Raw genomic sequence first — 27,157 nt, 5'->3', positions numbered from 1 at the left:
ATGAGTTAGCCAAGACCCAAGGTCACACAGCTTGTCAGAGGCAAGGCCAGATGTGGGACCCTGATGCCCCAACCCTCCGCTCCCGCTGCCCCTTCCTTGTCAGGCGAGGGGAAAGAAGAGTTAGGAGGGAACAGGGGTAGGGCTGGGGGCGGAGGAGCAGCCAGAGGCAGGGCCCCTGTCCTCACTGTTACCAGATGAGGGCCTCGCAGTACAGGGCAGGGGACGCTGAGAGACAGAACAGGGAGCCCCAGGATGGGAGAGGGAGGCCCCTCCTGGAAGCACAAGTTGCTGAATAAGTGAGTAGTCCTCCCAGCCTCCCTTTCCCAACAACCCCCCACAAAAGGCTCAGACACAGGAAACACAAGGAACACACTCTCTCCCTCACACTGTCTTGAGATGACCTCTGGTTCTCAGTTTTCTCTTCTGGGAAATTTAAAGATGCCACGTCAAAGCTTTACGGAAAACCGTGAAGGGCCACATGCAAACGTGAGGTAGTCATCACCCAAAGATGCAGTTTCCTGAGCGACTCCTGAGTACCAGACACGTGCTGGCTGCTCGGCCTAAATCGGCATAAACATCACCCCTTCAAGAGGCCTCCCCTGACCAGCCAGTCAAAGTAAATCCACCTCTCTCCCACCCTCTAGTTATTCTCATAGTGTCTGTTCCTTCCCTTCCTACCACTCATTATAATAGAGGCTGTTTCTGTGCGTTCCTTCCATCCTCTCTCCTCCACGAGACTACTGTCTTGCCATGGGCAGGAGGCGTGTCAGTGTGTTGATGGCTGTATATCCGTGCTAAGCACAGTGCCTGCCATCTAGTAGTCACTCAAATCCTTGTTAAATGAACGCATGACTGTCTCTAGTCTTCACAACAGCCTTATGAGGTAGGTTATCATGCTCACTGTACAGAAGAAGAAACTGAGGTTCAGAGAGTCAGAGACTTGCTTAAGGGCACAGTTTGTTATCACCAGACTTGAGCTCTGCTCCTTCCCCTTGAAGGACTTGGAGAATGAGAAGACCTAAGGGTCAGAGAGAGAGTTGGGTCCAGCATAATGGCTCCAGTTCAGCCACCACCCTGTGCTCAGCCTTCCCCCGCTGAGCTCCCCCAACCTCTGATCATATCCCAGTAGCTCCCAGTCATCAATCCATAGCCACAGAGCTGGAGGCCATCCAAACTGGCCTGTTTATTTCCCAAGCCAAGAGCGAATCAGTCCTTCCCTGCCCACCCCAGAGCAAGATACAGTTGGGAATCCACACCCCACCCCTCAAGCCTTAACACAGCAGATAAATTAGTGAACTCTTTTATAAAACACTGTACAGGGAAAATACATACATATATATAGAGCCAGTGCTGGCACTGGGGTGGGGTTCGCTTCTTAGACACAAGTAACCAGACCCTGCCCCATCAGGGTGCCCACCCACCCCTGCACTCTCTTTCCCTGAAGTGGTCATCTGCTATCCCCACACCCCGGTACCCTGGCTGGTTAGCACAAATCGTAGAGGTCCATCATCGTGCCCCCAAAGGGAACTGCTTCCTCGATGCCCCTACCAGCCTGCTCCTCTGAGGTGGGCACCCCCTGCCCCTCCTCCTTACCCAGGTAGCCTTCCTTGGCCTGGCCCCAGGAATTCGGCCCACCAAGACCTGAAGACAGAAGATTGACCAAAGAATATTGTTTCCTGATATGTCTGGTGAGCATATATTATCTAAACCAGGACTTTTTTGAAAGTGGAAGGGGTTCTCACTCACTGGAAAATAGGCATAAACCCAGACTTCCCAGCAAAGTACAAATGGTCACCCTACCGATAGGGCTCCCCTGCTCTGAACTGGCCCAGTCCTGCCACTCTTGACTTTCTAAAACACGTTCCATACTTGCAGCAAACTCCTCTCAGACCTCTATTCCCATCTCTGTCACCTTCTACTCTACAAGGCCTTCTGGCATCTTGGTTACACATTCTAAGGCCTCAGTGATATTGGAGACCTGTAGTATTGGGGTTGGGAGGGGTGGTTGGGAATGATGCCCCTCCAAATCCCATACAGGACCTGGCCAGGTAAGGCCTTTGGTGTCAAGCCCCAGGCTTTCTGGCTCCTTGGGCCCGATCCCCCAAATCATGGCTGCCTGGGTCTGAATAGAAAAGCAAGCCTTAATCCTCTGTCTTCCATCCCAAACCTGCCACGTCTTCTCTCTCTAGGGCTTCCTGTAGCTCAGGGCCAGGGAGAAATGAACCACCAGTACCCCATCCCCACCCTTGGTCAATGCAAAGCACTTTGTTCCAGTACCTTCTCTACATGTATGTATGCATATTCCTGCTCAACGTGGCTTCTATGCTAGGAACCCCAGGTGTCGCCTCTGGGAGTGGCAACTGGTGGACTGGTGGAGGCTGAGGAGGTCAACCTGTAGCACCCTGCACCCCCAACCCAGACAGGGCTGGGCCTCAGCCCTTCATGAGGGCCTGACCAGCAATCACAGCCATCCTGATGGGTTCCCTTCTGAGCAAGCGCTCCAGCCCTTGCTTTTAGAACCTGCTCAGTAGGCTTGCTTGGAAAACTGCTTTCAGTAAGCCTTGCTAAAGCAAATAGTACCGGACAGTGAAAACTCAGGCTCCAGCTCCTTAAAGGTCCCTCCTCTCCTCCCTTCTTCCTCCTCTCCTCCCACCTTCCCCCTCCCACCCCCATCTGCAGACAGTCCACAGCCACACCAGTGCTTTGGGAAACAGAAGTTCAATGTTACTGGGCCCACTGCTTCACTCATTGTCCCCCTGTCTGTCTTTGGGAAACAGACTCCTCTGTGTCTCAGTGAGGCTACTTAACACCTGCTGCGTCCCTCCCACCCCCACAAAAACAAGTGCCTGGATCCGACCCCTTGGAGAGGAACTAAGAAAACCCTGGGCTCAGGATGGGGCCTTCCGATGGGCCCCCGAGTAGGCATAGGAGATGGGATGGTGGGTCCCAGGCCTCACGGTGAATGTGTTGACGGAGCTTCCATAGTGGGGGTTGCTGTGGGGAGACCTGGTGGGGAGCAGGAGAGAGATGAGGTTAATATCTGGCTAACCAACACCCCTTCCATCTCCTCCAGGGCACAAGAGGAAGGACGTGGCTCAGTGTGATGGAGCTACCCCACAAGCTCAGGGCTCACCATCCCCAGAGTAGGACCCCAGTATTGACTCACCAGACACAGGGCTTCCCTCCTGTCTAGACCCTGATGCCAGAGTACATGCCTCATACCCTTCTGCTCAGAACCCGTCCCTCCTAGCCTGGCTCTGGACGCGTCTCTGTGATGGGAAATCCCAGCACCCAAGGACCACTCAGGTCTCCCCCCACCCCGCGCTGGGGCTCCAGGGAGTGGGAGAGAGGAGAGAGAAGAGGGAGCTGGTGGGGAAAGCAGGAGGAGGGGGAAAGAGAAAACAAAGGAGATAACGGGATATAAGGAAGTAGATAAAGGAAGCGCCAAAGGCGCCCTCTCCAGGCGAAGTGTGCCTCCCTCCCCCTTCTCTCTGCCCTGAGAGCCAGAGGGGAGAAAACCAAATGTCCCAGACTGATGGCCGTGGCCTGGCCAGCTCCCCCGTGGTCCAGGGGAGAGCCTCCCTCTCCCCTGGCTTCCCAGCCCAGGCTTCCGCCATCACCCTGGCCCGCAACTCACCTGCGGGTAGCCGGGGCGCAGCCGCAGTCGCCGCCGCCGGGCGCTTTGTACTTGGCCTCTCCGCGGGGGCCGCCCTCCAGGGGCATATTCCGCGCGTGCAGGCCGGCAGGGGGCGCGCGGCCCGTCGAGTTGACGCGCCGCATCTCCGGGCCTCCGGGCGCTGCGAAGGGCCCTCTGGGATGCGGCCCGAAGCAGCTAGGGGAGGTCGGGCTGCGGCCACTGCCGCCCCGGGGCAGCCTGGGGCTGCGGTGGGTCTCCCCGACGACGTACAGGCGCTTCTTGATAAGCGAACGGCCCCCGCCCGAGAAACGGCCCAGGCCCATGGAGGCCCCGGCGGGGCCCGCACTGGCGGAAAAGCGCGAGGAGCCGCGAGCGGGGCCCGCGTCCGTGAGCTGCCCCAAGTCTGAGAAGTTGTTCTGGGGAGGGGAGCCCCGGCGCCCCAGATACTGCAGGGCGCGGGGCGGGGGCTCAGGGTAATTGCTGAATTCTGGTGGCGGTGGGATGACCTCAAAGTTGAACTCCTCTTCCCTCTTGTGGGAAGGAGAAGGAGGGGAAGAGGAGGACTTGGGCAGCAGGCGGCCCTGGGGGAGGCTGGAGGGCACTGGTCTTTCCCAAGCCACGGGGGCCTGCGGCTCCGTCTTTGTCCAGCTGTACCCGCGGCTGGGCTCCGTGCCCTCTGGGTCTCTGCGGGGCTGGGGCTTCCACTGACTGGGTACCTTGGGCTGTCCTGGCAAGTTTAGCTGGGGGTCCTTCTCAGTCTCCTTGGGTACCTTGGGGACCACTGTGAAGGAGTTGGGCTGGCCGTCGTTGTAGAAGATGGTGTCAGAGCCTGCCCCGGGCTGGCTGTGGCCACGGAGACTCCCTGGCAGGGAGGACTGGCCCAGGGCAGCCCCTCTGGACCTCCCCTTCTGTGCCCTCTGCCTGGCTGCAAGGAGCAGAGCCATCGGGGAGCCCTGCTCCACCACCTGCCCTGTCACTGGATGCCTGAGGAGTTCCTCAGCAGGCTGGGCTGAGGCAGGGGGGTTGGCTGGCAGCCTCCGGGGCTCCTTCACCTCCACAGGCTCCCATGACCCTACCGCCTCTCCTCTGGACAGGGTGGGCGTCACCACGGCCACATCTCTGCTGGGGATGTTCTGGCTGCGATGGGGCTTATAGAGAAACGGCACCTCTTCTCGGCCAGGGGATATCTTTGCGGGGAGGGCTGGAGATGAGAAGGCTCCCTGTGTAGGCTTACTGGTCTCTGAGGAGCGCCCTCCTGCCTCTGGCTTGGAGGGCACTGCAACTTCTTGATGTTCTGGCTTCTCCCACTGTCCAGCTGGGACTAGGTTCTTCTCTGCTATCAGTTGGGATGATGTGGTGGGCAGAGGTGTGGCCTTGAGTGGTGTGGCTGGTCCAGGTGTGGCTGGCTCCGGTGTGGCCTTGGGTGGTGTGGCTGGTCCAGGTGTGGCTGGCTCCGGTGTGGCCTTGGGTGGTGTGGCTGGTCCAGGTGTGGCTGGCTCCGGTGTGGCCTTGGGTGGTGTGGCTGGTCCAGGTGTGGCTGGCTCCGGTGTGGCCTTGGGTGGTGTGGCTGGTCCAGGTGTGGCTGGCTCCGGTGTGGCCCTGGGTGGTGTGGCTGGTCCAGGTGTGGCTGGCTCAGGTGTGGCCCTAGGTGGTATGGCTGATCCAGGCATGGCCTTGGACTGGAGTGGTGTGGTTGGCAGAGGGGTGGTGGATAGAGGTGGCAGATTCTTGGCCGCGGGCTTGGAGAATTTGCCATTATCAGCCCTGTTTTCAAAGATTCTTACCCCTTCTAGCTGAGGTTTGGGAGGCAGAGACCCTCTGCTGGGCTTGGCTTCCTTCTCTGCTGATGAGGAAAGCTGGGCCTCCAGCTTATCCCGGATCTGCCGGATGCTAGGAGCTGGCGGGTCTTGGGGGATGTAGTCCAAAGGAGGGAGGGTCAGGCTGGCGGCAGCCTTCCTCTCTGGCTGGCTGCAAGGACTCTCCTCAGGAACACTTGGGGGCGCCTCCTTCTCTGGCAGGCTGGGGCCCTTCTGGCTCTCCTTTCCCTGAGAGGATGCAATTGGGCCTGGTCTATGACTGGCAAACCGGTCCTCTCTCTTGGAGCCACAGAGATAGGCTGACAGCTCGTTCCGCAGCTTTGCCATCTGGCTGGGATCCCACCAGTCCACGGACTCTGAAGAGGCTGTGTCCTCTGGGCTGGGGGGGTCAAGTTTGGGTTTGGGAGCAGGAGAGCTAGACTTGGGTCTTTTCATAACCCCAGCCGGGGGAGGGGCTGCCTTCTCAGCAGATGGCAAAGGAGGGGCAGCTGGGGGCAGGGGGGGGGCCGGGGGAGGGAGTGGGAGTGGAGGAGGGGGCGGGGGAGGGGCTGGAGGTGGAGTCTCGGCTTGTTCGCTTGTCCAGGCCTGGGACTGGCCCGGCCTCGGACGGGCTGGTGCCGTAGCCCTGGGCTCCTCGGGATGGTCTGGTTCAGTGGCCCTGTCGGGGTAGACCTGGGACGCGGGGCGGATGTGGAAGCTGGGAGGCAGTGGGAGTCGACTGGGGGCCTTCTTGGTGGCCTCTCTTTCCTCAGGAAGAGCCCCTTGTGCTTCCTGAGAGGAGATGGATGAAGTCCTGACTGGGGTTGGGGGAGGCACCTTGAGCGAGCTGGGGAAGGTGAGGTGGGTCTCCGGTCCCAGGAGGCTCCCCTTGGGCTCAGCAGGGCTCCCGGGGGGGCTGCCTCTGGGGACCTCTGGCTGCCTGTCACTCAGCGCTACCTCTGATTTCCACTTGGTGACACCCGCAGCGGGGAAGGGGTGAGTCCCCGGTGTACGAGGAGACACTGGAGCTGGGGGAGCTGGGGCTGGCGAAAAGGGTAGGGGGGGCGCAGGGGGAATGAAGTCCGGAGGGGTGGGTGTGGATGGGGAGGGAAGGCGGGGTGCGGTGGATAGGGCCCCCATCACTGGGGGCAGAGGTGGGGCCATGCTGGGCGGGGACGGGGGTTCCGGCAGCAGCGGGGGAGGCGGGGGAGCCGTGGAAGGTGGAGGTGGTGGTGAGGGCTCCTCCTGAGGCTGCGGAGCGTCTGGGGGTGGTGCCGGGGCTGGGCCCGGGGGTGGTGCCGGGGCTGGGCCCGGGGGTGGCGGGGGGATGAGCAAGTCCTGGCCATAGTGCCCAGGCCTCAGCTCCCCCACAGAGCTGTATAATCGGAGGTTGCCATTGATAAGCTTGCTGGTGCCTGCAAGGAGGGAGAGGCAGAGATGAGAAGGGCGAGAAGGCAGCCGGGCTTGCCCATCTCCGAGTGCCCAGGGCAGGGCGGGGTGGGCTCCTGAGGGAGTAGCTGGCCGGTGTCGTGCCTGTCCTTTTGAACAGCACGTGAGGAGCAGCCATGTCTCCTGGGAGTGACCCTCTTCTTTCTGGGGAGGGGCCCCTGCCTGTCCCTGGCACAGCGTCTGGAGCCTGTGCTAAATCTTCTCCACAGGCTCCCGAGGCTCACCCTTCTCTGCCCCACTCACAGTTCTGTATATCATCCCTTTACTAAACTCCCTTCAGTTAGGCCCTTCAAGGGCACCAAGTGTTTCTTACAGGGGCCTTGGCTGGTACAAAGCCAGAGAGGCCAGGGTTCAAATCCCGGCTCTTCCGCTTACTAAATGTGCAACCTGAGACACACTCATTAACCTTTGCTGAGCCTCAGTTTCATCATCTGAAAAATGGGAACGATGTCAGCACTTACCTCATAAAGCTGTTGTGAGGATTAAGCAAGAGAATTCATGTAAATGCATGGCAAGAGCTTATCAGGTGCAAGGCCCATAGTAGGTGCTTAAGGAATGGTAATTGCTTTGACTGCTACCACCTGTGCTTACCTCTTCATTCAGCCTTAAGACAGACAGGGAAGGTGGCAGAGATAGGAAGTCATGGATGGGGGTGGGGGCCTGGAGACCTCAGGAAGGAAGTCTGGGTGAAAGTTTGGGAGGGAGAAATTTGCATGAGCACCTCCTGCTTTCTAAAGATCCTGAATCTACCAAGAACCCAGCTTTCCACCTCACAGAGAACTTCTGGAACAGATTCTGGACTGCAGGATGGATGGGGGTCTGTGGAAATGAGGTGACCTGGACGACCGAGGCACCAGAGAGCTGCTGAGCCCCCCTGGCCCCGGCGGCTCACATCCCTCCCTTCTTGGCCCCAGCCCCTGCCCCCTCCCTATTGTCTGCAGGCCACCAGGATGCCCTGATTACTTCTCTCTGAGGGGTACCTGTCCTTCACCTCTCCTCCTCTCAATTTCTAGGGCGGAGAGAAACAAACCTGGGAATGTGCAGCTCTGAAGGGCTCCTCCCAGCTGTCTGACTTCAAAACAAACGCCAGACAGAGAGTAGGGAGGGGGAAAACCAACATCCATTGAGCACATTGAGTAAAAGACAAACCAAAAAATAGTCAAAATACTGGCTCTTGTGGAGCTTGTGTTTTAATGGGGCAATGAGACAGGCAATAAACATAATATATTAGTAAATTACTACCACATTAGGTGATGAGTAATATGGGGGAAACCCAGGAAGGGTGGTAGGGGTGCAATGTGACTAGGGTGGTCAGGGAAGACCTGGCTGAGAAGGTGACACTGGAGCAAAGAGGAAAAGAGGGAAAGAGGGAGGCGAGAGCTGTGCACACGTGCACAGGCGAAGAACTATCAGGGCAGTGGGAACTGCAGCGCAAAGACCTGAGGGTGGAAATGTGCCTGGATATTGAAGGAGCAGCAAGGAGACCAGGATGGCGGAGCAGCAAGGAGACCGGGATGGCGGAGCAGCATGAGACAGGAAAGCCAGCAGGAGATGAGGCCAGGTAGGGCCAGGTTCTGGCGGTCCTGGCAAGAACCCTTCCACTGGGTGACAAGGGAAGTCACTGGAGGGTTTTGAGCAGGGTATGACAAGAAGTGACTTGCATCCCATCCAGTACTTAGTTTACTCTTCCAGAACTGGAATTGTCTTGCCCGTGGCTCATTGGAAGATACGGAGTGCAAGGGGTTAAGTGATTTGCCCCAGGGAGCGAAGCTAGTATGCAGGGGAGCTGGGACTCGAAGCCAGGTCTGCCTGACTCCGGGGTTCTCTCTACCGCTCACGCTGAACTTGTTCCTGCTCTGGCCTCGGCCCTCACCATCCTTCCCCCACTGGGCCTTAGCCAACCGTGGCTCTCCTCATCTCCCACCCACGACAGCCAGCAGCCAAGAGGCCCGGGGACTCCAGCTTTCTCACCAGCTGGGGAGGGGGGACCAGACGCTTGGGCTTAAGGAGAAAAAAAAGAAAGATGGACAAGCCCCAAGCCTAGGGTCCTCTTACCTGTCATTTGTTGGTCTGCAAAGCTGTCTGGGACAGAGGGGGTGGGCACAGCCAGTCCATGGTTCTCCTGGGCATCCTGAAAGAGAGCAGAACGGTTAGGGGACAGGGAAAGACATATGGTTCTTAAATCGCTACTCCATGAGGCCATTTTATTGCTGGAAAATCCACAGTGATGGTTGCACAACCTTGTGAGTATACTAAAATATAAAAGGGCTCATTTAAAAGGGTGAATTTTATGATATAGTCGAGTCTTGTTATTCGCGGTAGTTAGGGTCTATAAAGTTGCTGCGAACACTCAATTAGCCAAAACTGGATCAAAATGCCCGAGGGAAATACAGGGTTAGGTTCCTGTAAACCTTGGTCAAGGCACCTTCATCAGCTGATCAATACATAACTTTGTTTTATGCGTGTTTCTGTTTAAAGAGACCTTATTTAATATCTATTGTTGACTCACTGACACTGAACTCATGGCCAACAGCACCATAACTCACACCTTCGGAGCTTACCTAACGCACGTATTTTCTCTGTTAAGGCGCCTCACCTAGCCTCCTCGCATGTAGGGATGTCAGACGGCACATCAGCCCTATGCTTGGGGACCATTTTAAATAGCAAAATCACCAACAAAAAGCAAAGAAATATGAAAAAACATGGCACTAAATAGAAAAGGATGCTTATTTACCGCATGAGGGCTGAAACAAGAAAGCAAAGTGTCTTGTTCGACCTCAGCAGGGCCCGTGTGCATCAGGTGACTCAAATTTTTCACCTCACAGAGGGGTGCAAACCAGCTCCCCAGCTCAGTCAAGCAGCCCTTTAAAATCCCTCACAGCCTCATATATTGAAAAGTCACCCAGCAAAGATTAGCTGGCAGGGAGGCTGGGGGCAGAAGTGCTGTTCCAAGCATATTTATATATATCTTCTTCCTTATACTTGTCTCTATTTTCAGTTCTTAACGATGAATTTCTGTTTCCTTCATAATTTAAAGAAGCACACAGTACATAGTTTTGGTTTTTTTTTTAAATTCTTGTAATCAAGAAGAAAGAGCATGAATTTTATAGGCAGGCAGACCAAATTGGCATTTTTTTTTTTTTTTTACCACACCGCGTGGCATGTGGGATCTTAGTTCCCACACCAGGGATCAAACCTGTGCCCCCTGCACTGGAAATGTACAGTTTTAACCACTGGACAGCCAGGGAAGTCCCCAGATTGGCAATCTTAATTTAACTCCATCATCTCAAAGACAGAATCGGACACAAGGTCAGTGGTCAGGAAGTGTGCCCCCCTCTCGCCTTTCGAGGCTCAGTTTTCTCATCTGTAAGATGGGGTTGATCCCACCTCCCTTAGGTTTGTTGTGATACCCCACACCTAAACAGATCCTGCAGACAAGCACTCAAGGAAGGGCATTTCCCCAGGCTCCTGGCCCTCAGGCCCTAACAAGGCTCAGTAGGTGAGCAGTGGCCTGAGTCCATGGACACTCTGCCTGGGCACAGCTCCCGGGATGTGTCTGCCCAGCTGGACCTGAAGAGATACATGGGTGCTTCCCCGTAGTCAGGGTCAGGTAGCCGGGAATCTCCTACTGCCCTTTCAACCACAGACATTTCAGAGTTGAAGAAAAGGAGGGAGGAAGGAAAGAAGGAAAGAGGAAGGGAGGAAAGCATTCACTATTCAGGATGAGGTTGTCTCCCCCTTAATGTTACAGGGGGTCAGAGCCCATTGCTAGCCCCCTGCTGCACCACCAAGGGCTCAGGGGACAGCCTTACCCCACCGATGGGCCCAGCCCTGCCCCCTTGGACTCCTTGGGACTGGGACACACACATCCTCATGCCTGGGATTCTTCAGAACCCAGGCAACCCCCAAGGGTGGGTCACCAGGAGCTTGGCCAATGGGCCACACACGGTTGCCTTGGACACAGGCCAGCTCGGTGCCTTACTGACACATTGTGGAATGCAAACTTCCTCACCAGATTCCTCCAGTAGCCTGGCTGGGGCACCTCAGGGTGAGGTGTGGAGCTGCAGGGGGTGAGGGAGATGACCCTGAGTCAGAGTCAGAGTCAGAGCCAGGCACGGCTGGGGACACTGCTGTAGGCTGGGGGAGCAGGGGGACAGGCCCCCAGAGTGAGAGCCACAGGAAACCCCTCCAGGCACCCAGCGTCCCCAGCGGGGTGAAGCCCAGCCGGTTAGTTGTTTCCTGGCTTTGCGGGGCAGCGTGAGGGTACAGAGTGTGATCCCCACACAGCAGCTTCTCTGAAGCTGGGAACCAGTGAGCGTTAAAAAAGAAGAGCCCCAGGGCTTCCCTGGTGGCGCAGTGGTTGAGAGTCCGCCTGCCGATGCAGGGGACACGGGTTCGCGCCCCGGTCCGGGAAGATCCCACATGCCGCGGAGCGGCTGGGCCCGTGAGCCATGGCCGCTGAGCCTGCGCGTCCGGAGCCTGTGCTCCGCAACGGGAGAGGCCACAACAGTAAGAGGCCTGCATACCGCAAAAAAAAAAAAAAAAAGCCCCATTACTTCCCCGCCCTGCCCTCCACCCTCTGCCACAGCTCATACCCCCTTCCTGGGGAACAGAGAATTCTACCAACAAGGCCGTCTTCCTCTGGACCAGCCTGCCATCCCAGAATTGCTCTTAGACCCTCGTTTCAGGGTCCTGCCCTGGACTCTGAGCTACAGAGGGCCCTGCTCTGGTTCCCTTTAGGGCAAGGAGTCCATGGGATCAAAGGGACATGCCCTAAGAGCCCACAACACCCCGTTCTTGACCCTGGTCCAGGCACCAAGGTCCCTAGAATCCCCCATTTAATGGCCCTGAGCCCATTTCTAGAGCTTCTTTCCCAGTCAGTCCTGAGGGCAGCCCAAGCTGGGGGTGCACATCCCTGAGCCCAAGGGGTGGCCATGTGTGGATAAGGATAAGAGTGTGGGTGGAGCTTTGGAGGTTCAGGCTGAGACCTCCACCATGGAGGAGGAGCCAGGTGGGCAGAGGCGGGGGTGGCTACGGTGGGGAGAGGGTGCTCCATCTGTACACTGGCTGCAAACTTCTGACACCCACCCCCCAGGAACGCATGGAGCTTCCCCCACCTGACAGCCCTCCCAGCTAACGTCAGCCACGCGAATCACTCGAAAGCCAATAAGGACTGCCCTTCCCAGCTCACCCTAAGGAGCTGAAACCCCAACCCCAAAGGGAGCCTGGGCCTTGAGTTCAGAGACGAGCTCCCACGGCGGGGGATGGGGTGGAAAAGTGGGAAGGAGAAATCCGGCTGACTTGGGCTGCATCTTTGCGTTTCAAGGAGGGCAGGGTCCAGACAATCAGGCTTCCTGCCCGGAACCCAGGCTGACACCTCCCCAGGCACTGCCAGACCTGCCTGACTCAGAGGGTGGGGTGACCCAGGGAGCTCTCACCGCCTGCAGCAGCCCAGGGGACCTGTCCAGCCAGTTTCCCCATATTTGCCACGTTGGCATTTAATTTTTAATTCCTCATATGCATCGCCCTGGAGATGGCTGGGCTCAGACTAGGGTAGGGCAAGAGGCAGCCCCAGAGAAAGTATGACCTTCTTTCCACCAGTTGTTCCACCAGATCAGCTCTCAAAACTAAGGACAGGCTCTGGCTTGAGCTCTGGGCTGGGCTCCCCCTTGGAGGTAGAAGGAAGTGGGGAGAAAGGATCCTTCCCCGACTCAGCCCAGGCCCACGTGGTGTAGACAGGACTGAATTGAGACCTGGACTTGGGTCCTGTCTCCACCTCCTTTGATCTGTGTGGCCTGGGCAGGACCGTCCCCTCCCTGGGCCTCAGTTTTCTCATCCTGATGAGCACTAAGGTCCGCCCCTACCCCAGCTCTGAAGTTTGCGATTCTAACCCAGTTCCTCAGAGCTTGCAGAGCAGGAAGTGGGGTGGCCCTGGTGACTGAAGCATGTCCTTTTCAGAGGGCCTGGAGTCTCTGGGGGGCTCCAGGGAGCTGACCCCACCTCCTGCCCCTCTGTTAGCAAGTTATTTTAACACAGAAAGTCACAGCTGAGGAGACCCTAGTGGACCATCCATTATAACCCCCGCTGGTGGGTGAGGAGCCCTAGCGGCCCTGGGAGAGGAAGGGCCTGGCCCTCAGCCACCCTGCAGCCCAGTGGCACAGCGGGCACTGGTGCCAGTTACCTGAGGATCAATGCAGATCCCATCCCAGTCACTGAGGGACCCCAAGGTCCTCTTCATAATTGGCCTCCGGCTGCCGGCTGCCTGGAAAAGTATTTCTTTGTTCTCTGCACTTTCACCTCAAACAGGGCAAGGAAGCTCCAGGAAGGGGCCAGTGGCACCTGCTGTGGCCCTTCTCCACCTCATCTTGCCCTCCCCTCTCGCACCAGTCCCTCTGCGGGCTCCTGAGAGGTACTGACAGCGACAGTGCTCCCAGAAGACGGTCCGGCCCAGACGGCGCTCAAGGAAGAGCATGGGCCTGTCATGGGCATCACCGCCTTGAGCCTCCCCTGCCCCAGGGTGGCCTGGCCTGGGAGGTGCCCCCTGAGTGTGGGAAGGGAGGAGAGGGAGGGGCAAGGCCCAGCTGGTTAGGACAGTGTCAGGCAGGGCTTGGCCTCGACCCAGCTCCCCACCCCTGCCCCAACTCGGTGGGGCTGGGGGCCAGGGTGTGCGCACGTGTGTCTACGTGTGAACCCACAGTTCTGTCCTCCTGCCTCTCATTCTCCCGGCCTCCTGCCCCAGCTAGAAGAAAGCAAAGGATCCAGCCCAGAGCCTAAGGGAGAGGAGTCGGACTCCCCTCAACCCAGGAGCCGGTGATGAAGGCTATTGGGGCTGTTTTGTACCTTACAACCTGAGTCAGGAGTAAAACATGTCCGCGGGATACGGGCCACCATGCCCAGGGTTTCTAATCTTAAGATGCATCATAGGTGGGCTTCCAGGGGCCTGAGATCCCTCTGTTGGAATTGTAAGCAAAATTACGTGTACGTGGCTCATAGCCTCATCACGCTCTCAAAGGGGTCTATGACCCTACAGAGGCAGAAGCCCTGGTGCCCAGAAAGCCCTGGCTGCCAGGCAGGGGTTCAGAGAGGCAGACACGGGAGATGCAGGCGGTGCTGCGGGCTGGTGCTGGGAGGGAAGAAAAAAAGCTTCTAGGCCGTGGGTGGAGGGGAAGATAGGACGGCCTGAATAGAACTCGGAGCCTGGAGCCTGGCTACAAATCCCAGCTCTGCCACTTATGAGCTGCCTGTCCTTAGGCAAGTTACTGCCCCATCCTGTGCTTCAGTTTCTCTACCTGTAAAATGGGGATTCACAGCAGCATCTTCCCAAGAGGGTGGCTCCAATGACTCTGTTAACACAGGCGAGGCACTTGGGATGGTGCCTGACGCACGGTAAGTGTCCCCCACGTGTCAGCCACGATCTCATGGCCCTGCCACTGGCTAGGACCACACAAGCCACCCAGCCGGCACCGACGGCATGGAATGACCTTCCCTTTCTGGGTTCAGTTCCTGCCAATGTAAAGTGAGGCTGGTGTGGACCCGACGAGGCCCCTTTCAGTTGTGGGTTCACAGTGTGTTCATTCCCTCTCCTTCACCAGTGAGGGGCCGTGAGTTTGGTGGCGAGAAGCCCCATCTCCTGGGACTGGGTCTGAGGCTTGCCCGGAAGGACTGCTCCCAAGCCAGTACCAGCCAGCAGTCCCTAACCCTGTGCAGCCCCCCCAGTCATGCTCGGCTTGGCCCAGACCAGATCCAAACCAGAGGACCCAAGCCAGAAAGGAGGAGAGCAGAAAGGCAGGGACCTGCACTGATCACTGAAGGGGCCCAAAGTGGGTGGGTGGGTGGGAGCAGGGATACAGGATGCCGGCCCATCAGAAGAAACTCAGCTGTGCTGCATTAACCCTTTACTTCCTGGTGCAGATCTGAGGGAGGAGCCAGGACAGCAAGAGCCACTCAAGGGGAAACAGCCATTTATTTAAATATTTTAACAACCAGAACAGGCACTGGTGTGTCAGCCCTGGGCGCCCACCACTGTAATTCTGAGTATGTGTGCTGGGAGTAGGTGAAGGGAGAGAATCGAATTCACTTCCAGCGACGGAAAATCTCAAAATTATTTCATCTGCATGTATGGGTGCGATAACCCCGTAACAGTTTTATGCATCTCTGGAAACAAAGTTAGGGGTGGACTCATTTGCTTTATACCTTTTTGTTGTTGGTGGTGTACTCTCTCTATTTGTCTGTGATGTCCGTGAATTGCTTTTGTAAGCAGAAAATAAATTACTTACAGTTGTATTCCCAGAGGTCTGTGTGCTCAGCCCTCCACATACAGGCCTTGGGGTCGCAGCAAGGAGACTATAAGACTCAGTCCCTCTCACAGAGAATCTCGGGGTCTGGTTGGTGAGCTTGGACAACCCAGAAAAAATCGGTGATGGTGCAAGGGAGATGGTTGTGCTGGACAGAACTTGTGGGTGCCCCAGACTGAGGCATGGGGTGCCGTGAGGTCTAACAGGCCCCTGAGAACTCAGACCGGAATTAGGTGCCTTGTCCGTCGAGGTACGGGATGCTGTGACCCCAGTGACTGTATTGTCTCAACCGGGACCCAGGTCTCACAGACAGTAGTGAACCTGGAATTTATGAGGCTGACAGTTTAGGCTCTAAATCTGGGCTGTCGCATACGGTAGCCACTGGCCACAAGTGGCTATTGAGCCCTTGAAAGGTTGCTAGTCAGAAGTCAGCTGTGTGCTCTCAATGTGGCACACCAGATTTTGAAGCCTTAGTATGAAAGAAAGAATGTAAACTACCTCAGTAGTATTTTCTACATTGATTAAATGTTGAAATGATCATCTTTGGACTAATTTTACCTCTTTCTTTTTCATGTAGCTACTAGAAATTATAAAATTACACATGAGGCTCACATTATACTTCTATTGGATGGCGCTGGTCTAGGCTGTCCCTGAAAACCCAGTCACAGAGCAGTTGTTTTGAGTGTCTTTCCCTTTAGAGAACAAAAGCCCAACCACAGGATCCAGAAGGGAGTTTTTGGTTTCTGGCAGTTTCAGATCCACAAACAAATCGGTCCCAAATGCCCTTCTCCCAAGGGTCACTGCTATTTGACCTTTGAGACAGTTCAGGTGCCACCTCTTCCAGGAAGCTTTCCTTGATCACCACCCTGTAGCTGGATTGGCCACTCCTGCTCTGGCCTATATTCTAATAGTCTGTTTACTGATTCATCCCCTGCACTGGGCAAGGAGTTCCTTGAGCAATGCTGGCTCAATCATCTCTGAATCCCAGAATCCAATGCAGGGCGTGGCACAGAGCAGTCAGCCATCGGTGATTGTGGAATATGAATCCTGCTGAGCTGGAGGTACCCACTGCTGCATTGCCTCTGCATGCAACTTCCCCATAACCTCTCCTTAGGTTTCGACTCGGAGGAGCTGACACCCCTAATCCCAGCCCCTCTGCCATGAGCCATGCCTCCTCCCAGTAGCCACCCTGGGTTGGCATCAGGACGGAAGGGAATGGACAGAGGGTGAGGCTGATGACCACTCGGGCCAGGGCAGGTGGGGCTTCCTCCTCTATGGCAGCCAAGGTGGCCCATCCACAGCAGACCCACAGACCTCAGGGCGGAACAGTACTCACCAGTGGAAGAAAGGTCAGCAGGGGCCGGACTCTTGGCCGAGCTTTCAGTGTGGCGGTTCCCGACTCACTCACTGTGTCAGCTCGGTTGTCTCCAAAATAGATCCCATCTAGAGGAGACAAGTGAGGGGTGACCATGAGCTGGAGATCAAAGGCACAGGGGCCAATGGAGTTTAATCAGGAAAACGGAGTTTAATCAGGCCCCGCAGTGGCCCCTGCTGGACCCAGCCCAGCACCTCTTACATAACAAGATCCTACGGGTGGGGCGTGTGCTTTTGGGACCAAGTGAAGCAGGATTGGGAGGGACTCCAGGGGCGGTTTCTTGGGGTCTCCTGAAGCTTTCAGCCACCAGCAGTCCTCTCTCTCCTCATCTACCCCGTACAGGTCCTAAGCCTTCACTCCCACAACAAGTCCCTCCTTTTGGGGCCCTGAGAGCTTGATCAAGGCCCCAGCTAAAGCTTATCTCTGAGAGAGGGAGGAAAACAAGCTGGCTTTTTCGCTTGAGTGTTTGAATTTCTAATCTGGAACAAGCAGAGCAGATTAGGCCACCCAGTGGCCCAGCACCCACCTTCTGGACTCCTCTAACCCAAGATTTCTTTAGCTCCCAAACCATCAATGGTTGGGGGACGGCTCCATCTGACGCACCCTTGAGGACAGAGCAGAAATAGGACAGTAGGGTCCACCTGACTTAGTACAAATCCCAGCTCTGCCACTGACTCACCGTGTGGCTTAACCTCTCTGGGCCTCAGTTTTCCCATCTGTACAACGGGAACAATGACAGTGCCAGCAAACGTGGTCCCGTCCTCTGTAGAAAGACAATACAGGACCTTTCTCTTCCTCTAGTTGCTGGACCTGTGCTCTGGGCTGTTTCTACAAGAGTGGGAACTATTGTAGAACATTTTCTCAACCAATCTCCCTCATAACTCTTAAGACACGTTGATGAGAATTTCACACACTGTCACCTCTGAGAGGCAGGGGTCACTGTAGACCTCCTACTACATGGGCCATGAGCAAGGAGGGCTTTCTCCATTTACTGGGGCCAAGGGACCTTCTCTTCCTCTATAGCCAGAGGGGAAAGAGAAGAAAGGTCAAAATTCCAACTAACCAGAATCCTACTAACTGGAACATTGGATGAATGGTGGTTACTTTGCCTCTTGCACATGACTTTAGGAGAAAAGTGCAAGAGTTTTAAAGATTCCCACATAGAGGGCCTTGACTGTGACATGGAGGCTCCGGGGAGCACCCCAGAAATGGGACACAGAGTCCTTTATGTGCTGCCCTACCTGGCAGAGAGTCGGCTGGCACATTCCAGATTCTCTACCTCTCAAAGGGGCCAAAATGGCGAGTTTTCCCCATGTCTCCAGAAATTCTAGTTCCCAGCGCTGCCCCGTCCCGTCCCGTACACTCTGGGCAAACATGATTCCCCAGTGGTGGCTGCCAGGCTCCATGCCTAAGGCTGGAGACCAAGATGCCAGAGGGTGGGTGGGGAGGGAGAGGGGGGTTGTAAGAGTGCAGATTTGGCACAATCAGAAACAAGAAAAGTAGAAATGACAGGACACCCCCAACAGCTACCACTAAAACCCACCCAATTCTCACTGGCTTCTAAGCGTCTGTGTGTTGACAACAGGATTTCCTGGGACATTCTCTAGATAGTGCCGTTCTGATCACCAAGACGTTATACTGGGGGTGGGGTGGGGACTAACACAGGTACGCTTCCAAGCAGACCTTCTCTCTCATTATTTTATTTAATCTCTGCACCAGTGTTGGGGTCTAGGGAGTATCCTTTCTGCAGCTGAGTTACCACAATATGAATAGTTCCTCTTATCGTGTGCCTAGGAGTTTTAGAAGCAAGCAATCTGGCAGGTTGATCACTGTAATAGCAGTAATAATATAAGACTAAGTAGAATTTATTGAACACTTGTAATGGGCCAGGCACCCTTCTAAGCATCTTATACCTTATTAATTCATCTAATTCTCAAAACAGCCCCTTGCAATTGGTATGATCACCATCCCCGTTCTACAGATGAGAAAACTGAGGCACAGAGAGAGATCTAATAACTTGCCCAAAGCCTCAGAGTAAGTGGTGAAGCTGGGGTCTCTGCTCCAGGGCTGACCTCTGAACCACTATACTGTACACACTGCTCCCAAAGTGGGGAATCCTGATCCCGCCATTTATAGGATGTGGATGGGAGGATGGGGGTGTGAGGGGCAGGGGTGCTATTGGAGGGTATGGGAGGCTTGGCTGTAGCCAAGAAGCAGTGCTGGGGAGGGGTGGGAGGTGAAGCAGCTTGCCCAAGGCCCACACGGGTTAGGGCAGAGTCAGATCTGAGCCGGGGCCATCTGACCCCCACATGCTCCCACTCTACACACCTCACAGATTCCACGACTCAGCCCTGATTCTGAGCCACTGTTGTCTCAGTTGGTTTGTGGTTGTTTTGAGCAGGGGAGCCCTTTCTAAGAATACGACTGTTCTCTGGAATACCTGTGGAAGGCGAGCAGCTGTGGTAGAGACAGACGTGGAAGGCCTGGGTGGCTCCCTCCCAAGGGGGCACCTCTTGGAAATGCAATTTGATTTCCCCATTCTAAGAGGTGTGGCTGGGAGTCGGGGAAGGAAATGTGATGAGAGAAGCAGAGTCAAAGTGGTGTGATGTGAGAAAGACTCGGCTGGCCACTGCCGTGTTTGAAGATGGAAGGGGCCACGAGCCAGGGAGTACAGGCAGCCTCTAGAAGCTGGAAAAGGTGAGAAAACATTCTTCCCTAGAACCTCCAGAAAATAACACAGTGTTGCTGACACTTTCATTTTAGCCCAGTGAGTTCAGTGTCAGACTTCTGACCTACAGAACTGTAAGATAATAAGTGTATGTTATTTCAAGAAAAAAAAAAAGAGGTGTGTCTAGAACCTGACATAATTTCCCTGGGCCCCTCATACCTGGGCTCAGTTCCCAGTTGGTCAAGGCACACCAGCAGGTGAGTCAAGTGTGGCCATTACCATAAGCGGGGTTCCCCAAGAGTTCAAGGTCAGGGCTGGGGCTTTCTGAGCCTCACGGTCAAGGTCCAAAACTAAACAGAAAGACAATAGAGTCCAACCTTGGGGATTTTCCTGTGGAAGTAAATGAATGCTGCTAGGATCAGTGTCAGGGATACTAGAATGGGCCTTCCTGGGAAGCAGCCCCCTCCTCAACTGAAGAGATTAAAGGAGGGCCTCTTGGGCTTCCACTGCTGCTGCTGGTGGCGCAGTGGTTGAGAGTCCACCTGCCGATGAAGGGGACACAGGTTCGTGCCCCGGTCCGGGAAGATCCCACATGCCGCATGCCACGGAGTGGCTGGGCCCGTGAGCCATGGCCGCTGAGCCTGCGCGTCCAGAGCCTGTGCTCCGCAACGGGAGAGGCCACAACAGTGAGGGGCCCGCATACCTCAAAAAAAAAAAAAAAAAAAAAAGGAGGGCCTCTTGAAGAAGGAATGGACAGTGAGGAGATGAAGCCAGAGACAGACAGAAGGCTGGACAACCCTACCCATGGTGGGGAAGCCACTGGGAGGTGGGTGGCCCTTTGCCCTCTTGTCAGGGAGAGCTCTGAGTCTGGACGCTTGGGGCTGCCCCCTTTGCTGATGGGGAGACTGAGGCCCAGAACAGATGGGGCTGGTCCAAGGTCTCAGAGCAGTGGTGGTGGTGCCAGGGCTCAAACGGGGTCCCCAACTTGCAGTTCTGGGCTCCAGGCACAAATAATGGGGTGCCTTACACATGGCGCGTGGCTTGCTGCCTCTCCCCGAACAGGCTGACCTGGTTCTCTCAGTCTGGGGCAGGGCGTGTGTGTGTGTGTGTGTGTGTGTGTGTGTGTGTGTGTGTGCGTGCGTGTGTGTGTGTGTGTGTTAAGTGGAGGGGGGAACAGCCAGCTTTAGGGGAGCTGAGGGTTGGGCACAAGTGGCTGCCTCACTTCCAGCCCTTCCTTTCTCCTTCTCCCCAAAAGAAGGAAACTCTCATTGGGTCTTTGGCATTCGCTTACTTACAAAGGTCAGGGTTGAAAGCCTGATAAAATGCTCTTCTTCCCCCAGCCCAAAAGCTGCCCATGGATCTCCATGGAGGCTGAGCTCTGAGACAGTTATTGAGCTCTTTCCCCAGATCCTAGACAGGTCCAAACTAGAGAGGAAATGAATGATAAAAATGTAACTTTCTGACACCTGATACGCCATATTATGAGCTGGGCACCATTCTAAGTGCTCTTTACATCCCCCTTCACAAACCTGTGCGGGGCTTCCCTGGTGGCACAGTGTTTCAGAATCCACCTGCCAATGCAGGGGACACAGGTTCGAGCCATGGTCCGGGAAGATCCCACATGCCGTGGAGCAACTAAGCCCATGAGCCACAACTACTGAGCCTGTGCTCTAGAGCCCACAAGCCACAACTACTGAGCCCACGCGCCGCATCTACTGAAGCCCACGTGCTCTAGAGCCCGTGCTCCGCAACAAGCCACCACAATGAGAAGCCCGCGCACCACAACGAAGACCTAACACGGCCAATAAGTAAATAAATAAAATTGTTTTAAAAACAACCTGTGCGGGAGGTACTCTTATTATCCTCATTTGGCAGATGAGGAAACTGAGGCTCAGAGAGGTTAAGTCCCCTGCCCAAGGTCCCACAGCTGGTGAGTAAAAGGGGCCAGGATCCCAGCCCAGGCAACCTGACTCTAGAATCCAATTCCCTCTGGTCACAGCCAGGACAGCAAGGAAATCACACAGGGATTCAGCATCTCTTTCCTTGGTCTCCTGTTCTTCCAGAGTGAGACTGGAAAGTTGGTGAGGTCTAGAGGAGACAAATGCATCTTGGAATCAGATCTGGGGTCACAGCCCAGCTCCTCCATGTAGCACCTCAGGCTGGGTTTCCCCACCCGTCAAATGGGGATCATTTTGGGAGACGCCTCCCAAAATCAAGGGAGACAAAAAAGCTAGCAGAGGTGAGAGGAAGGCTGGGGTAACGGTGTGGGGGTCCCAAATTGCCAGGACCCCCCCAAATGGCCCCAGGAGCACTGGCCACAGGTCTCATCAAATTCCAGGTGCTTAAAAGCGGTGGTGTTCTAGCTTGGGAGAGTTTGCTACCTTGACCAGTGTAACCCAGAACCCAGAACAGACCCTCACCTCTACCCCACTGAAGTGGGTTATCTGATCCTTGGCCACTAGGGGAAGCCCAGCCTTTCAGGGACGCAGCAGGGGGCCCCAGGTGAATGTAACCCACAAATGGCTGATGAGGCCCTTCCTTGCTAATTAAAAGGCCACATGACAGGAACCTGAAAAGGCTGGTCTGTCCCAGCAAGCCCCAGCAGGTCTGACCTGGTGCACCGGAGAGAAGCCTTTGTCCAAGCGCAGAGGGGACTCCAAAGGTGTTACTGGGCTGGGGCCACAGAGTGCGGCGGCAGGCACAACGGGAGGAGCCTTGGGGTTGGGGACTGGAGGGGGGAGGAGTGCAGCAAATAGGCCCTCCGCTACGACACGCTGCCCAAAGTATGGCCTGTAGACCTGCCGGACTTCACCTGGGAACTTCTCAAAGTGCATCTGAATCTGATCTTAACAAGGTCCCAGGTGATTGGATGCACTTTAATTTTTCAGCTGCCTTGAGCTGAAATGCCTTTGAGTCATTCAACCTATCTGAGCCACTGAGTATAATTGACAAAACATAGTTTTTAGTATAGTGCCTGTTTCAATAAATAACTGATAATAATAATGATGATGTTATTATTGTTATTAATTTATTGGCTGGGAGAGAAAGGGCACCCTGTAGCCAGTCTGGCCAGTCTGCAGTGGTCAAGGGAGGGCCTGGCTTTCTGAGCTGAACTACAGGAACAAGAGGAGCTTATATAATGGGACAGTAGAGTGTGTGTGTGTGTGTGCACGCGCGCACGCGCGTGTGTGTGCGTGTGTGTGTGTGTGTGTGTGTGTGTGTTTGCTGAGCTGCAAGCAAACCACAGCACACCTCCAGGGGACGGGAGTAAACAAAAATCTCCTTCACACCCCTGCCATGCACAGGTCAGCTTTCCTTTCGGTAGGCTGGTGCCAGCCTGTCCCTGGCCAGAAATATGTGCTCAGCCCCTGGGGTTCATGGCTTCCTACCTGTTAGCCTGGCCTGAGACACCAGGGCAGGGGACCCCAGAACGAGTAGCCACCTTAGGGAGCACTGGGGTTCTCCTGGATAAGGAGCTGGGACAGTCCCTATACATTTATTTAGAACTGCAAAAAGTCCTCAGGGGAAAGAGAATGGCCCAGCTCCATCTGGGGAAGGAAACCCCAGGATTCTCAAATATTCCCATATAAAAGAATCACCCAGGAGCTGGTGAAAAGTCCAGAATCTGGGTCCTAGTCCAGTGATTCTGACTTCATGTACCCCAGGTGGGCCCCCTGGATCTGCATTTTAAATAAGTGTTCTAGCCAGTGATTCTGACTTCATGTACCCCAGGTGGGCCCCCTGGATCTGCATTTTAAATAAGTGTTCTAGGTGGTTGGGAGGAAGGTGATTTACATTTTGGAGGAACAAGAAAGGCGGGCCCCCAGCGATCAGGGCGTCCTGTTGGTGGGGTGGGGTGGTGGTAGATAAAGAAGCTTGGCTCAACTAACCCAAGAGGCAAGGGAGGAGTCCTGAGCGACTAGCAGCCTTCTCTCAGGCTGCAGCAAGTCCCTTATCCTGAGCTTTGTAAAGATCCACATCTCTGCTTTCTCACGTACTTTAAAAGCAATTGTGCAGCCTTTTAAGACCCTTGGGTGGGCTCACAGGAGGCTTAATTAGGATTGCAATCGCATTAAGTGAAGCCCTTCTAATAGTTACTGGATAAATGTTAGGGAAATCCTGTAAAGAAAAATTTACCTGTCACCACCTTCACATGACTGTTTGCATTTTACCTGCTGCACCCAGGCTACCCTTGTGCAAACAGATTTTTACATGACTGTAGCCACAGAGCAAGTGGTTACTCCTTAATTCCCTTACACACTCCCACACTGATTCTTCCCCCTCCATCCTACCAGCTATTCTCCAAGGGCTGGATACCGCCAGCATCTCAGAGAATTTCACAGACTCAGGGACCCTATGAAACTAATCCCAACCCCTTTGAGCTCTTATCATGGCCTCTACATGCCTCAGCTACAGGAACTGAAGCAGGAAGTGCTCAGAGTTGGAAATGCCCTGATAATAATAAATCATGCAGGAGTCGACAGATTTTTTCTGTAAAGGGCCAGCTAGGAAATATTTTTGGCTTTGTGAGCCATACTGTCTCTGCTGCTGTGACTCAACTCTGCCCTTAGTAGCATGAAAGCAACCACAGATGATATGCAAATGATGGGCACAGCTGACTGTGTTCTAATAAAACTTTATTTACAAAAACAGGCCATGGGCCATAATTTGCCAATCCTTGTTTTAGTGTTTTTCCTTTTAATGCTCTTCAAAGCACTGTCATATACCAACCTCAAGCAGTCATTCTGTAAGCAGTCTGGACACCAGCCCCATTTAACAGAAGAAAAAAACTGGCCCAGAGAGTGGCTAGGCCCCCACTTATTGACAGAGGTGGACTCCAAAACAGGTCTGGGATCTTCATCGCATCCCAGAATCCCCAACACTGGTCCTTCCCCTCCCCAACTCCGAGCACATGTCCTGTTCAGCAGGAAGACCTCTGCTGCACCCACTGGCACCCTGAGGAACACCCCAGAAACACTGGAGAGCCATCCTGCTGGGTGCACAGTGCTTCCCACCCCTCCATGTGGTGCAACCAGGCTGAGTCAGATGGAGACTTAGCCCTGCCCTGGGGAACGGGAGGAGGTGCTTCCCTGGGCTCCAGCCCTGCTGGTGGAGGCAGCAGTTGGCTAGAGGCGACAGGGCACCATACCTGCCTTTCTCTACTGGAGGGGCTGAACCCCACCTGCAGTCTGTTCAGTGCAGGCAAAAATGCAGAGAAGTATGTAAGGCAAAAATGTACAGAAGTGTGTAAGGCATTCCCCTTGGGGAAGGAGTGGGGGGGTGAGGGGGGAGGTGTTCTCAAGCAGATGCCCCTCCAGTCAAATTCCCCCTTGACTACCTTCCACAAAGTCCACTCTGCAAGCCGGCTAAGAGTGTGGTCTCTGGAGCCCCACCGCCTGGGTTCAAATATTGGCTGTGCATCATGAGGGAAACTGTGGGGTAATGGAAATGTCCCAAAACTGAATTGCACTGACGGTTACGCAACTTGATAAGTCTACTAAAAAAAATCAGTGAACTGGACTCTTGAGAAAACCCTGGCTCCGTCATTTAAAGCTGTGTGATCTTGGGCGGGTTACTTAACCTCGCTGTGCCTTGGTTGCCTCACCTGTCAAACAGGATCATAGGCTAGGATTCAACAAGTCAACAACACAAGGACTTTAGAACGGTACGTTGCACCTAAGAAGGGGTCGACAAATGTTTGGGACCCAGGAGGAGAGGCGTTTAGGCCTCACAGAGTTGTACGTGGCAGGACATGTGTGTTTGTTAAGGTCCTAAACCCTGCCTCCAAGCCACCCTGGCCCTCGTAGGCTTTGCTCCTGCTGTTTGCTCTCGCAGTGCTGGGTGCCCTTCCCTCTCAGCTCACATGCTAGTTCCAATCAGAGGTCATCTCTCTCTGTTCCTTTGGCACTTACTCTTTTATAGCAAAGACTCAGAAAGGGCTAAACAGCATTCGGTCAGCTCTGTTCACCAGCTGGTCTGAGATCCTTGGGCCAGAGAGAGGCAACGTCTTGTTTGCCCTGCTCCTGTCAGGGTGCCTTGTGTCCCAACTGTGACAACTTGGGTGCTGAAGTGAATCCAATAGCAGGGGCTGAGGCTGTAACATCCTCTGTGGGTCCCCGCACAGTGGCCATAAAGGTCAGTGAAGGTAATGGGGTGACAATGAAGGCAGGTGAGGTAAAGCAGTGATGGGTGACCCTCCTTGGGCCCAGAAGCTCAGATCATACACAAGAAGTGAATTCCTGTCCCCACCCCCTGGATTCCCCCTCAGTTATATAGGGTACAAACTGCAGAAAGATGCAGTGATAAGGTGACCCACAGGCAGAACCCCTTTAAAGGCAGGGTGGGCATGGTGTTTTCAGATGCCTGCAGACACACCACCCTGACGCAGGGGCCAGGGGCGGCTGGCAGGCAGGAGGGGCTTCCTCAGCCTCCCCTGTCGGGTCTGGGGCTTCTCCCTCTGACCTGACAAGAGCCTGTGACCCCAGTAAGTGACTTGGTGTCTGGCACAGGCTGGTATCCTGCTAGCAGTGACTCCTGTGGATTTTTCCTGGGCCTCCCCAGGGCAGAGCCAAGTGTGTGGGCACGCAGATAGCAGCTCCCTCTCTGCCTGTGACCCCGGGCCAGGCGAAGCGGGGCTGGGAAATGGGGGTGTGGGGACGGCGGAAGCGGAAAGAGTGGGGGGTTGAAAGGACCCCCCTCAAGTCCTCAGATCCAGGGGAACCCTTTGTACTCAACAGTACTGCTGGGGGAAGGGTGAGGGAGGGCACTGCAAACCGCGGGAAGCCTTTCTGGCAACAATAACGCAAATATAACTTCCACAGAGGAGGGAAAATAAACACCTCGGAAGAGGGACTAAGATCAGATGCGGGGACCCCCGCAAAGGTCTCCGACCTCGTTGTGGAAAGGGGCCCCTCCTTCCCTTTCCCAGAGACACCTCTCTCGCCGGAGGCTCCTGCCCGGCCAGCACACTGGTTCAAACGCGTTCCTTCCCCTCTGCGCTGCCGCGTCTCCCGCCCTGGAGGCCGCGGATCGCCCGGAGTCCCGGGAGGGAGGTCGCCCCCGGGGTGGGGGGACCGCCCGGCAGCCCTGCGCCCTCCGGCTCCCGGGCACACTCACCGAAGTCCCGGGTCCCCTCCGACGGGGCCTCCTGGGTGAAAATCCAGGGGGGGTTGGTGGCGTAGAGGGAGGTGGCGGGAGGGTTGGCGTGCTTCTTGCCGAAGAGTTTGCTGAAGGTGCCCTGCACCGTCGGGTTCTTTTTCATGCTGCCGCCGGCCGAGCAGGCGCCGGGGAGGAACGTTCCTCCGCCTCCTGCCCTGCTCTGGACTGGACTCCTCACCGTCTCCCCAGGGGCCTCTACCAGGCCATGCCCCCGCGCCGTCCTCCCCGCCCACGCACCGGGAGACAGGTGCTGCGGGCGCCGCCGCTCGCCGGGAAATGCGAGCTACCTGGACAGGTAAGAGGCTGCGGCTGCGACCCGGCCCCGCCCCGCGGCTGCCGCCGCCGCCGCCGCCCCGCCGGCCCGCCGCCCGACTCCCCCGGCCGCATTCCTGCCGCCTCCTTCCACAACTGGCCATTGTTGGCGGGGCCCGGTGGGCCCGGGACCTCGCCCAGCCCACGCCCAGCCGCGGAGACGACCCGCCCCCTCCCCCGGGTCGCCTCCCGGCCCCCCTCCTCCACCCCTCGTCCCCCGGGGAAGGGAGGGGGCAGGCCAGTTCCCAGCTTCTCAGGAGGTGCGTGACCACGTCGATCCGGAACTTCGGAAACGACTCTTGCGCCCAGCACTGGGGAAGTGGCTGGACACAGCGCGCGCGCTGAAGGGTTCTAGGGGCCCTCAGAAATGTGGGCCAGGCATCTTCCATGCCTGTAAGGAAATGCCCATAAGAAAAAAAGGTAAAAGCAATAAATAAAAAAACTAAGAAAGCAAAAAACTAGTGTCCC

The 27,157-nt window shown here is 55.6% G+C and overlaps 1 protein-coding gene across 1 annotated transcript; it reads right to left on the bottom strand.

Annotated features, from left to right (window-relative positions):
- Positions 1-2,679: 2,679 nt before the first annotated feature.
- On the bottom strand, positions 2,680-26,623 carry C10H6orf132 (chromosome 10 C6orf132 homolog). Its single transcript, XM_060021274.1, has 5 exons — positions 26,336-26,623; positions 16,513-16,619; positions 8,938-9,013; positions 3,638-6,848; positions 2,680-3,006 (listed from the first exon to the last, which is right to left on the bottom strand). Exons 1-5 carry the CDS (start codon positions 26,478-26,480, stop codon positions 2,889-2,891), a joined length of 3,657 nt encoding a protein of 1,218 aa, XP_059877257.1. The 5' UTR covers positions 26,481-26,623; the 3' UTR covers positions 2,680-2,888.
- Positions 26,624-27,157: the final 534 nt, after the last annotated feature.

Source organism: Delphinus delphis, chromosome 10 (assembly GCF_949987515.2).
Source record: "Delphinus delphis chromosome 10, mDelDel1.2, whole genome shotgun sequence".
In the NCBI taxonomy this organism is placed as follows: Eukaryota; Metazoa; Chordata; class Mammalia; order Artiodactyla; family Delphinidae; genus Delphinus; species Delphinus delphis.
This window is presented reverse-complemented; position numbering and strand designations above follow the sequence as displayed.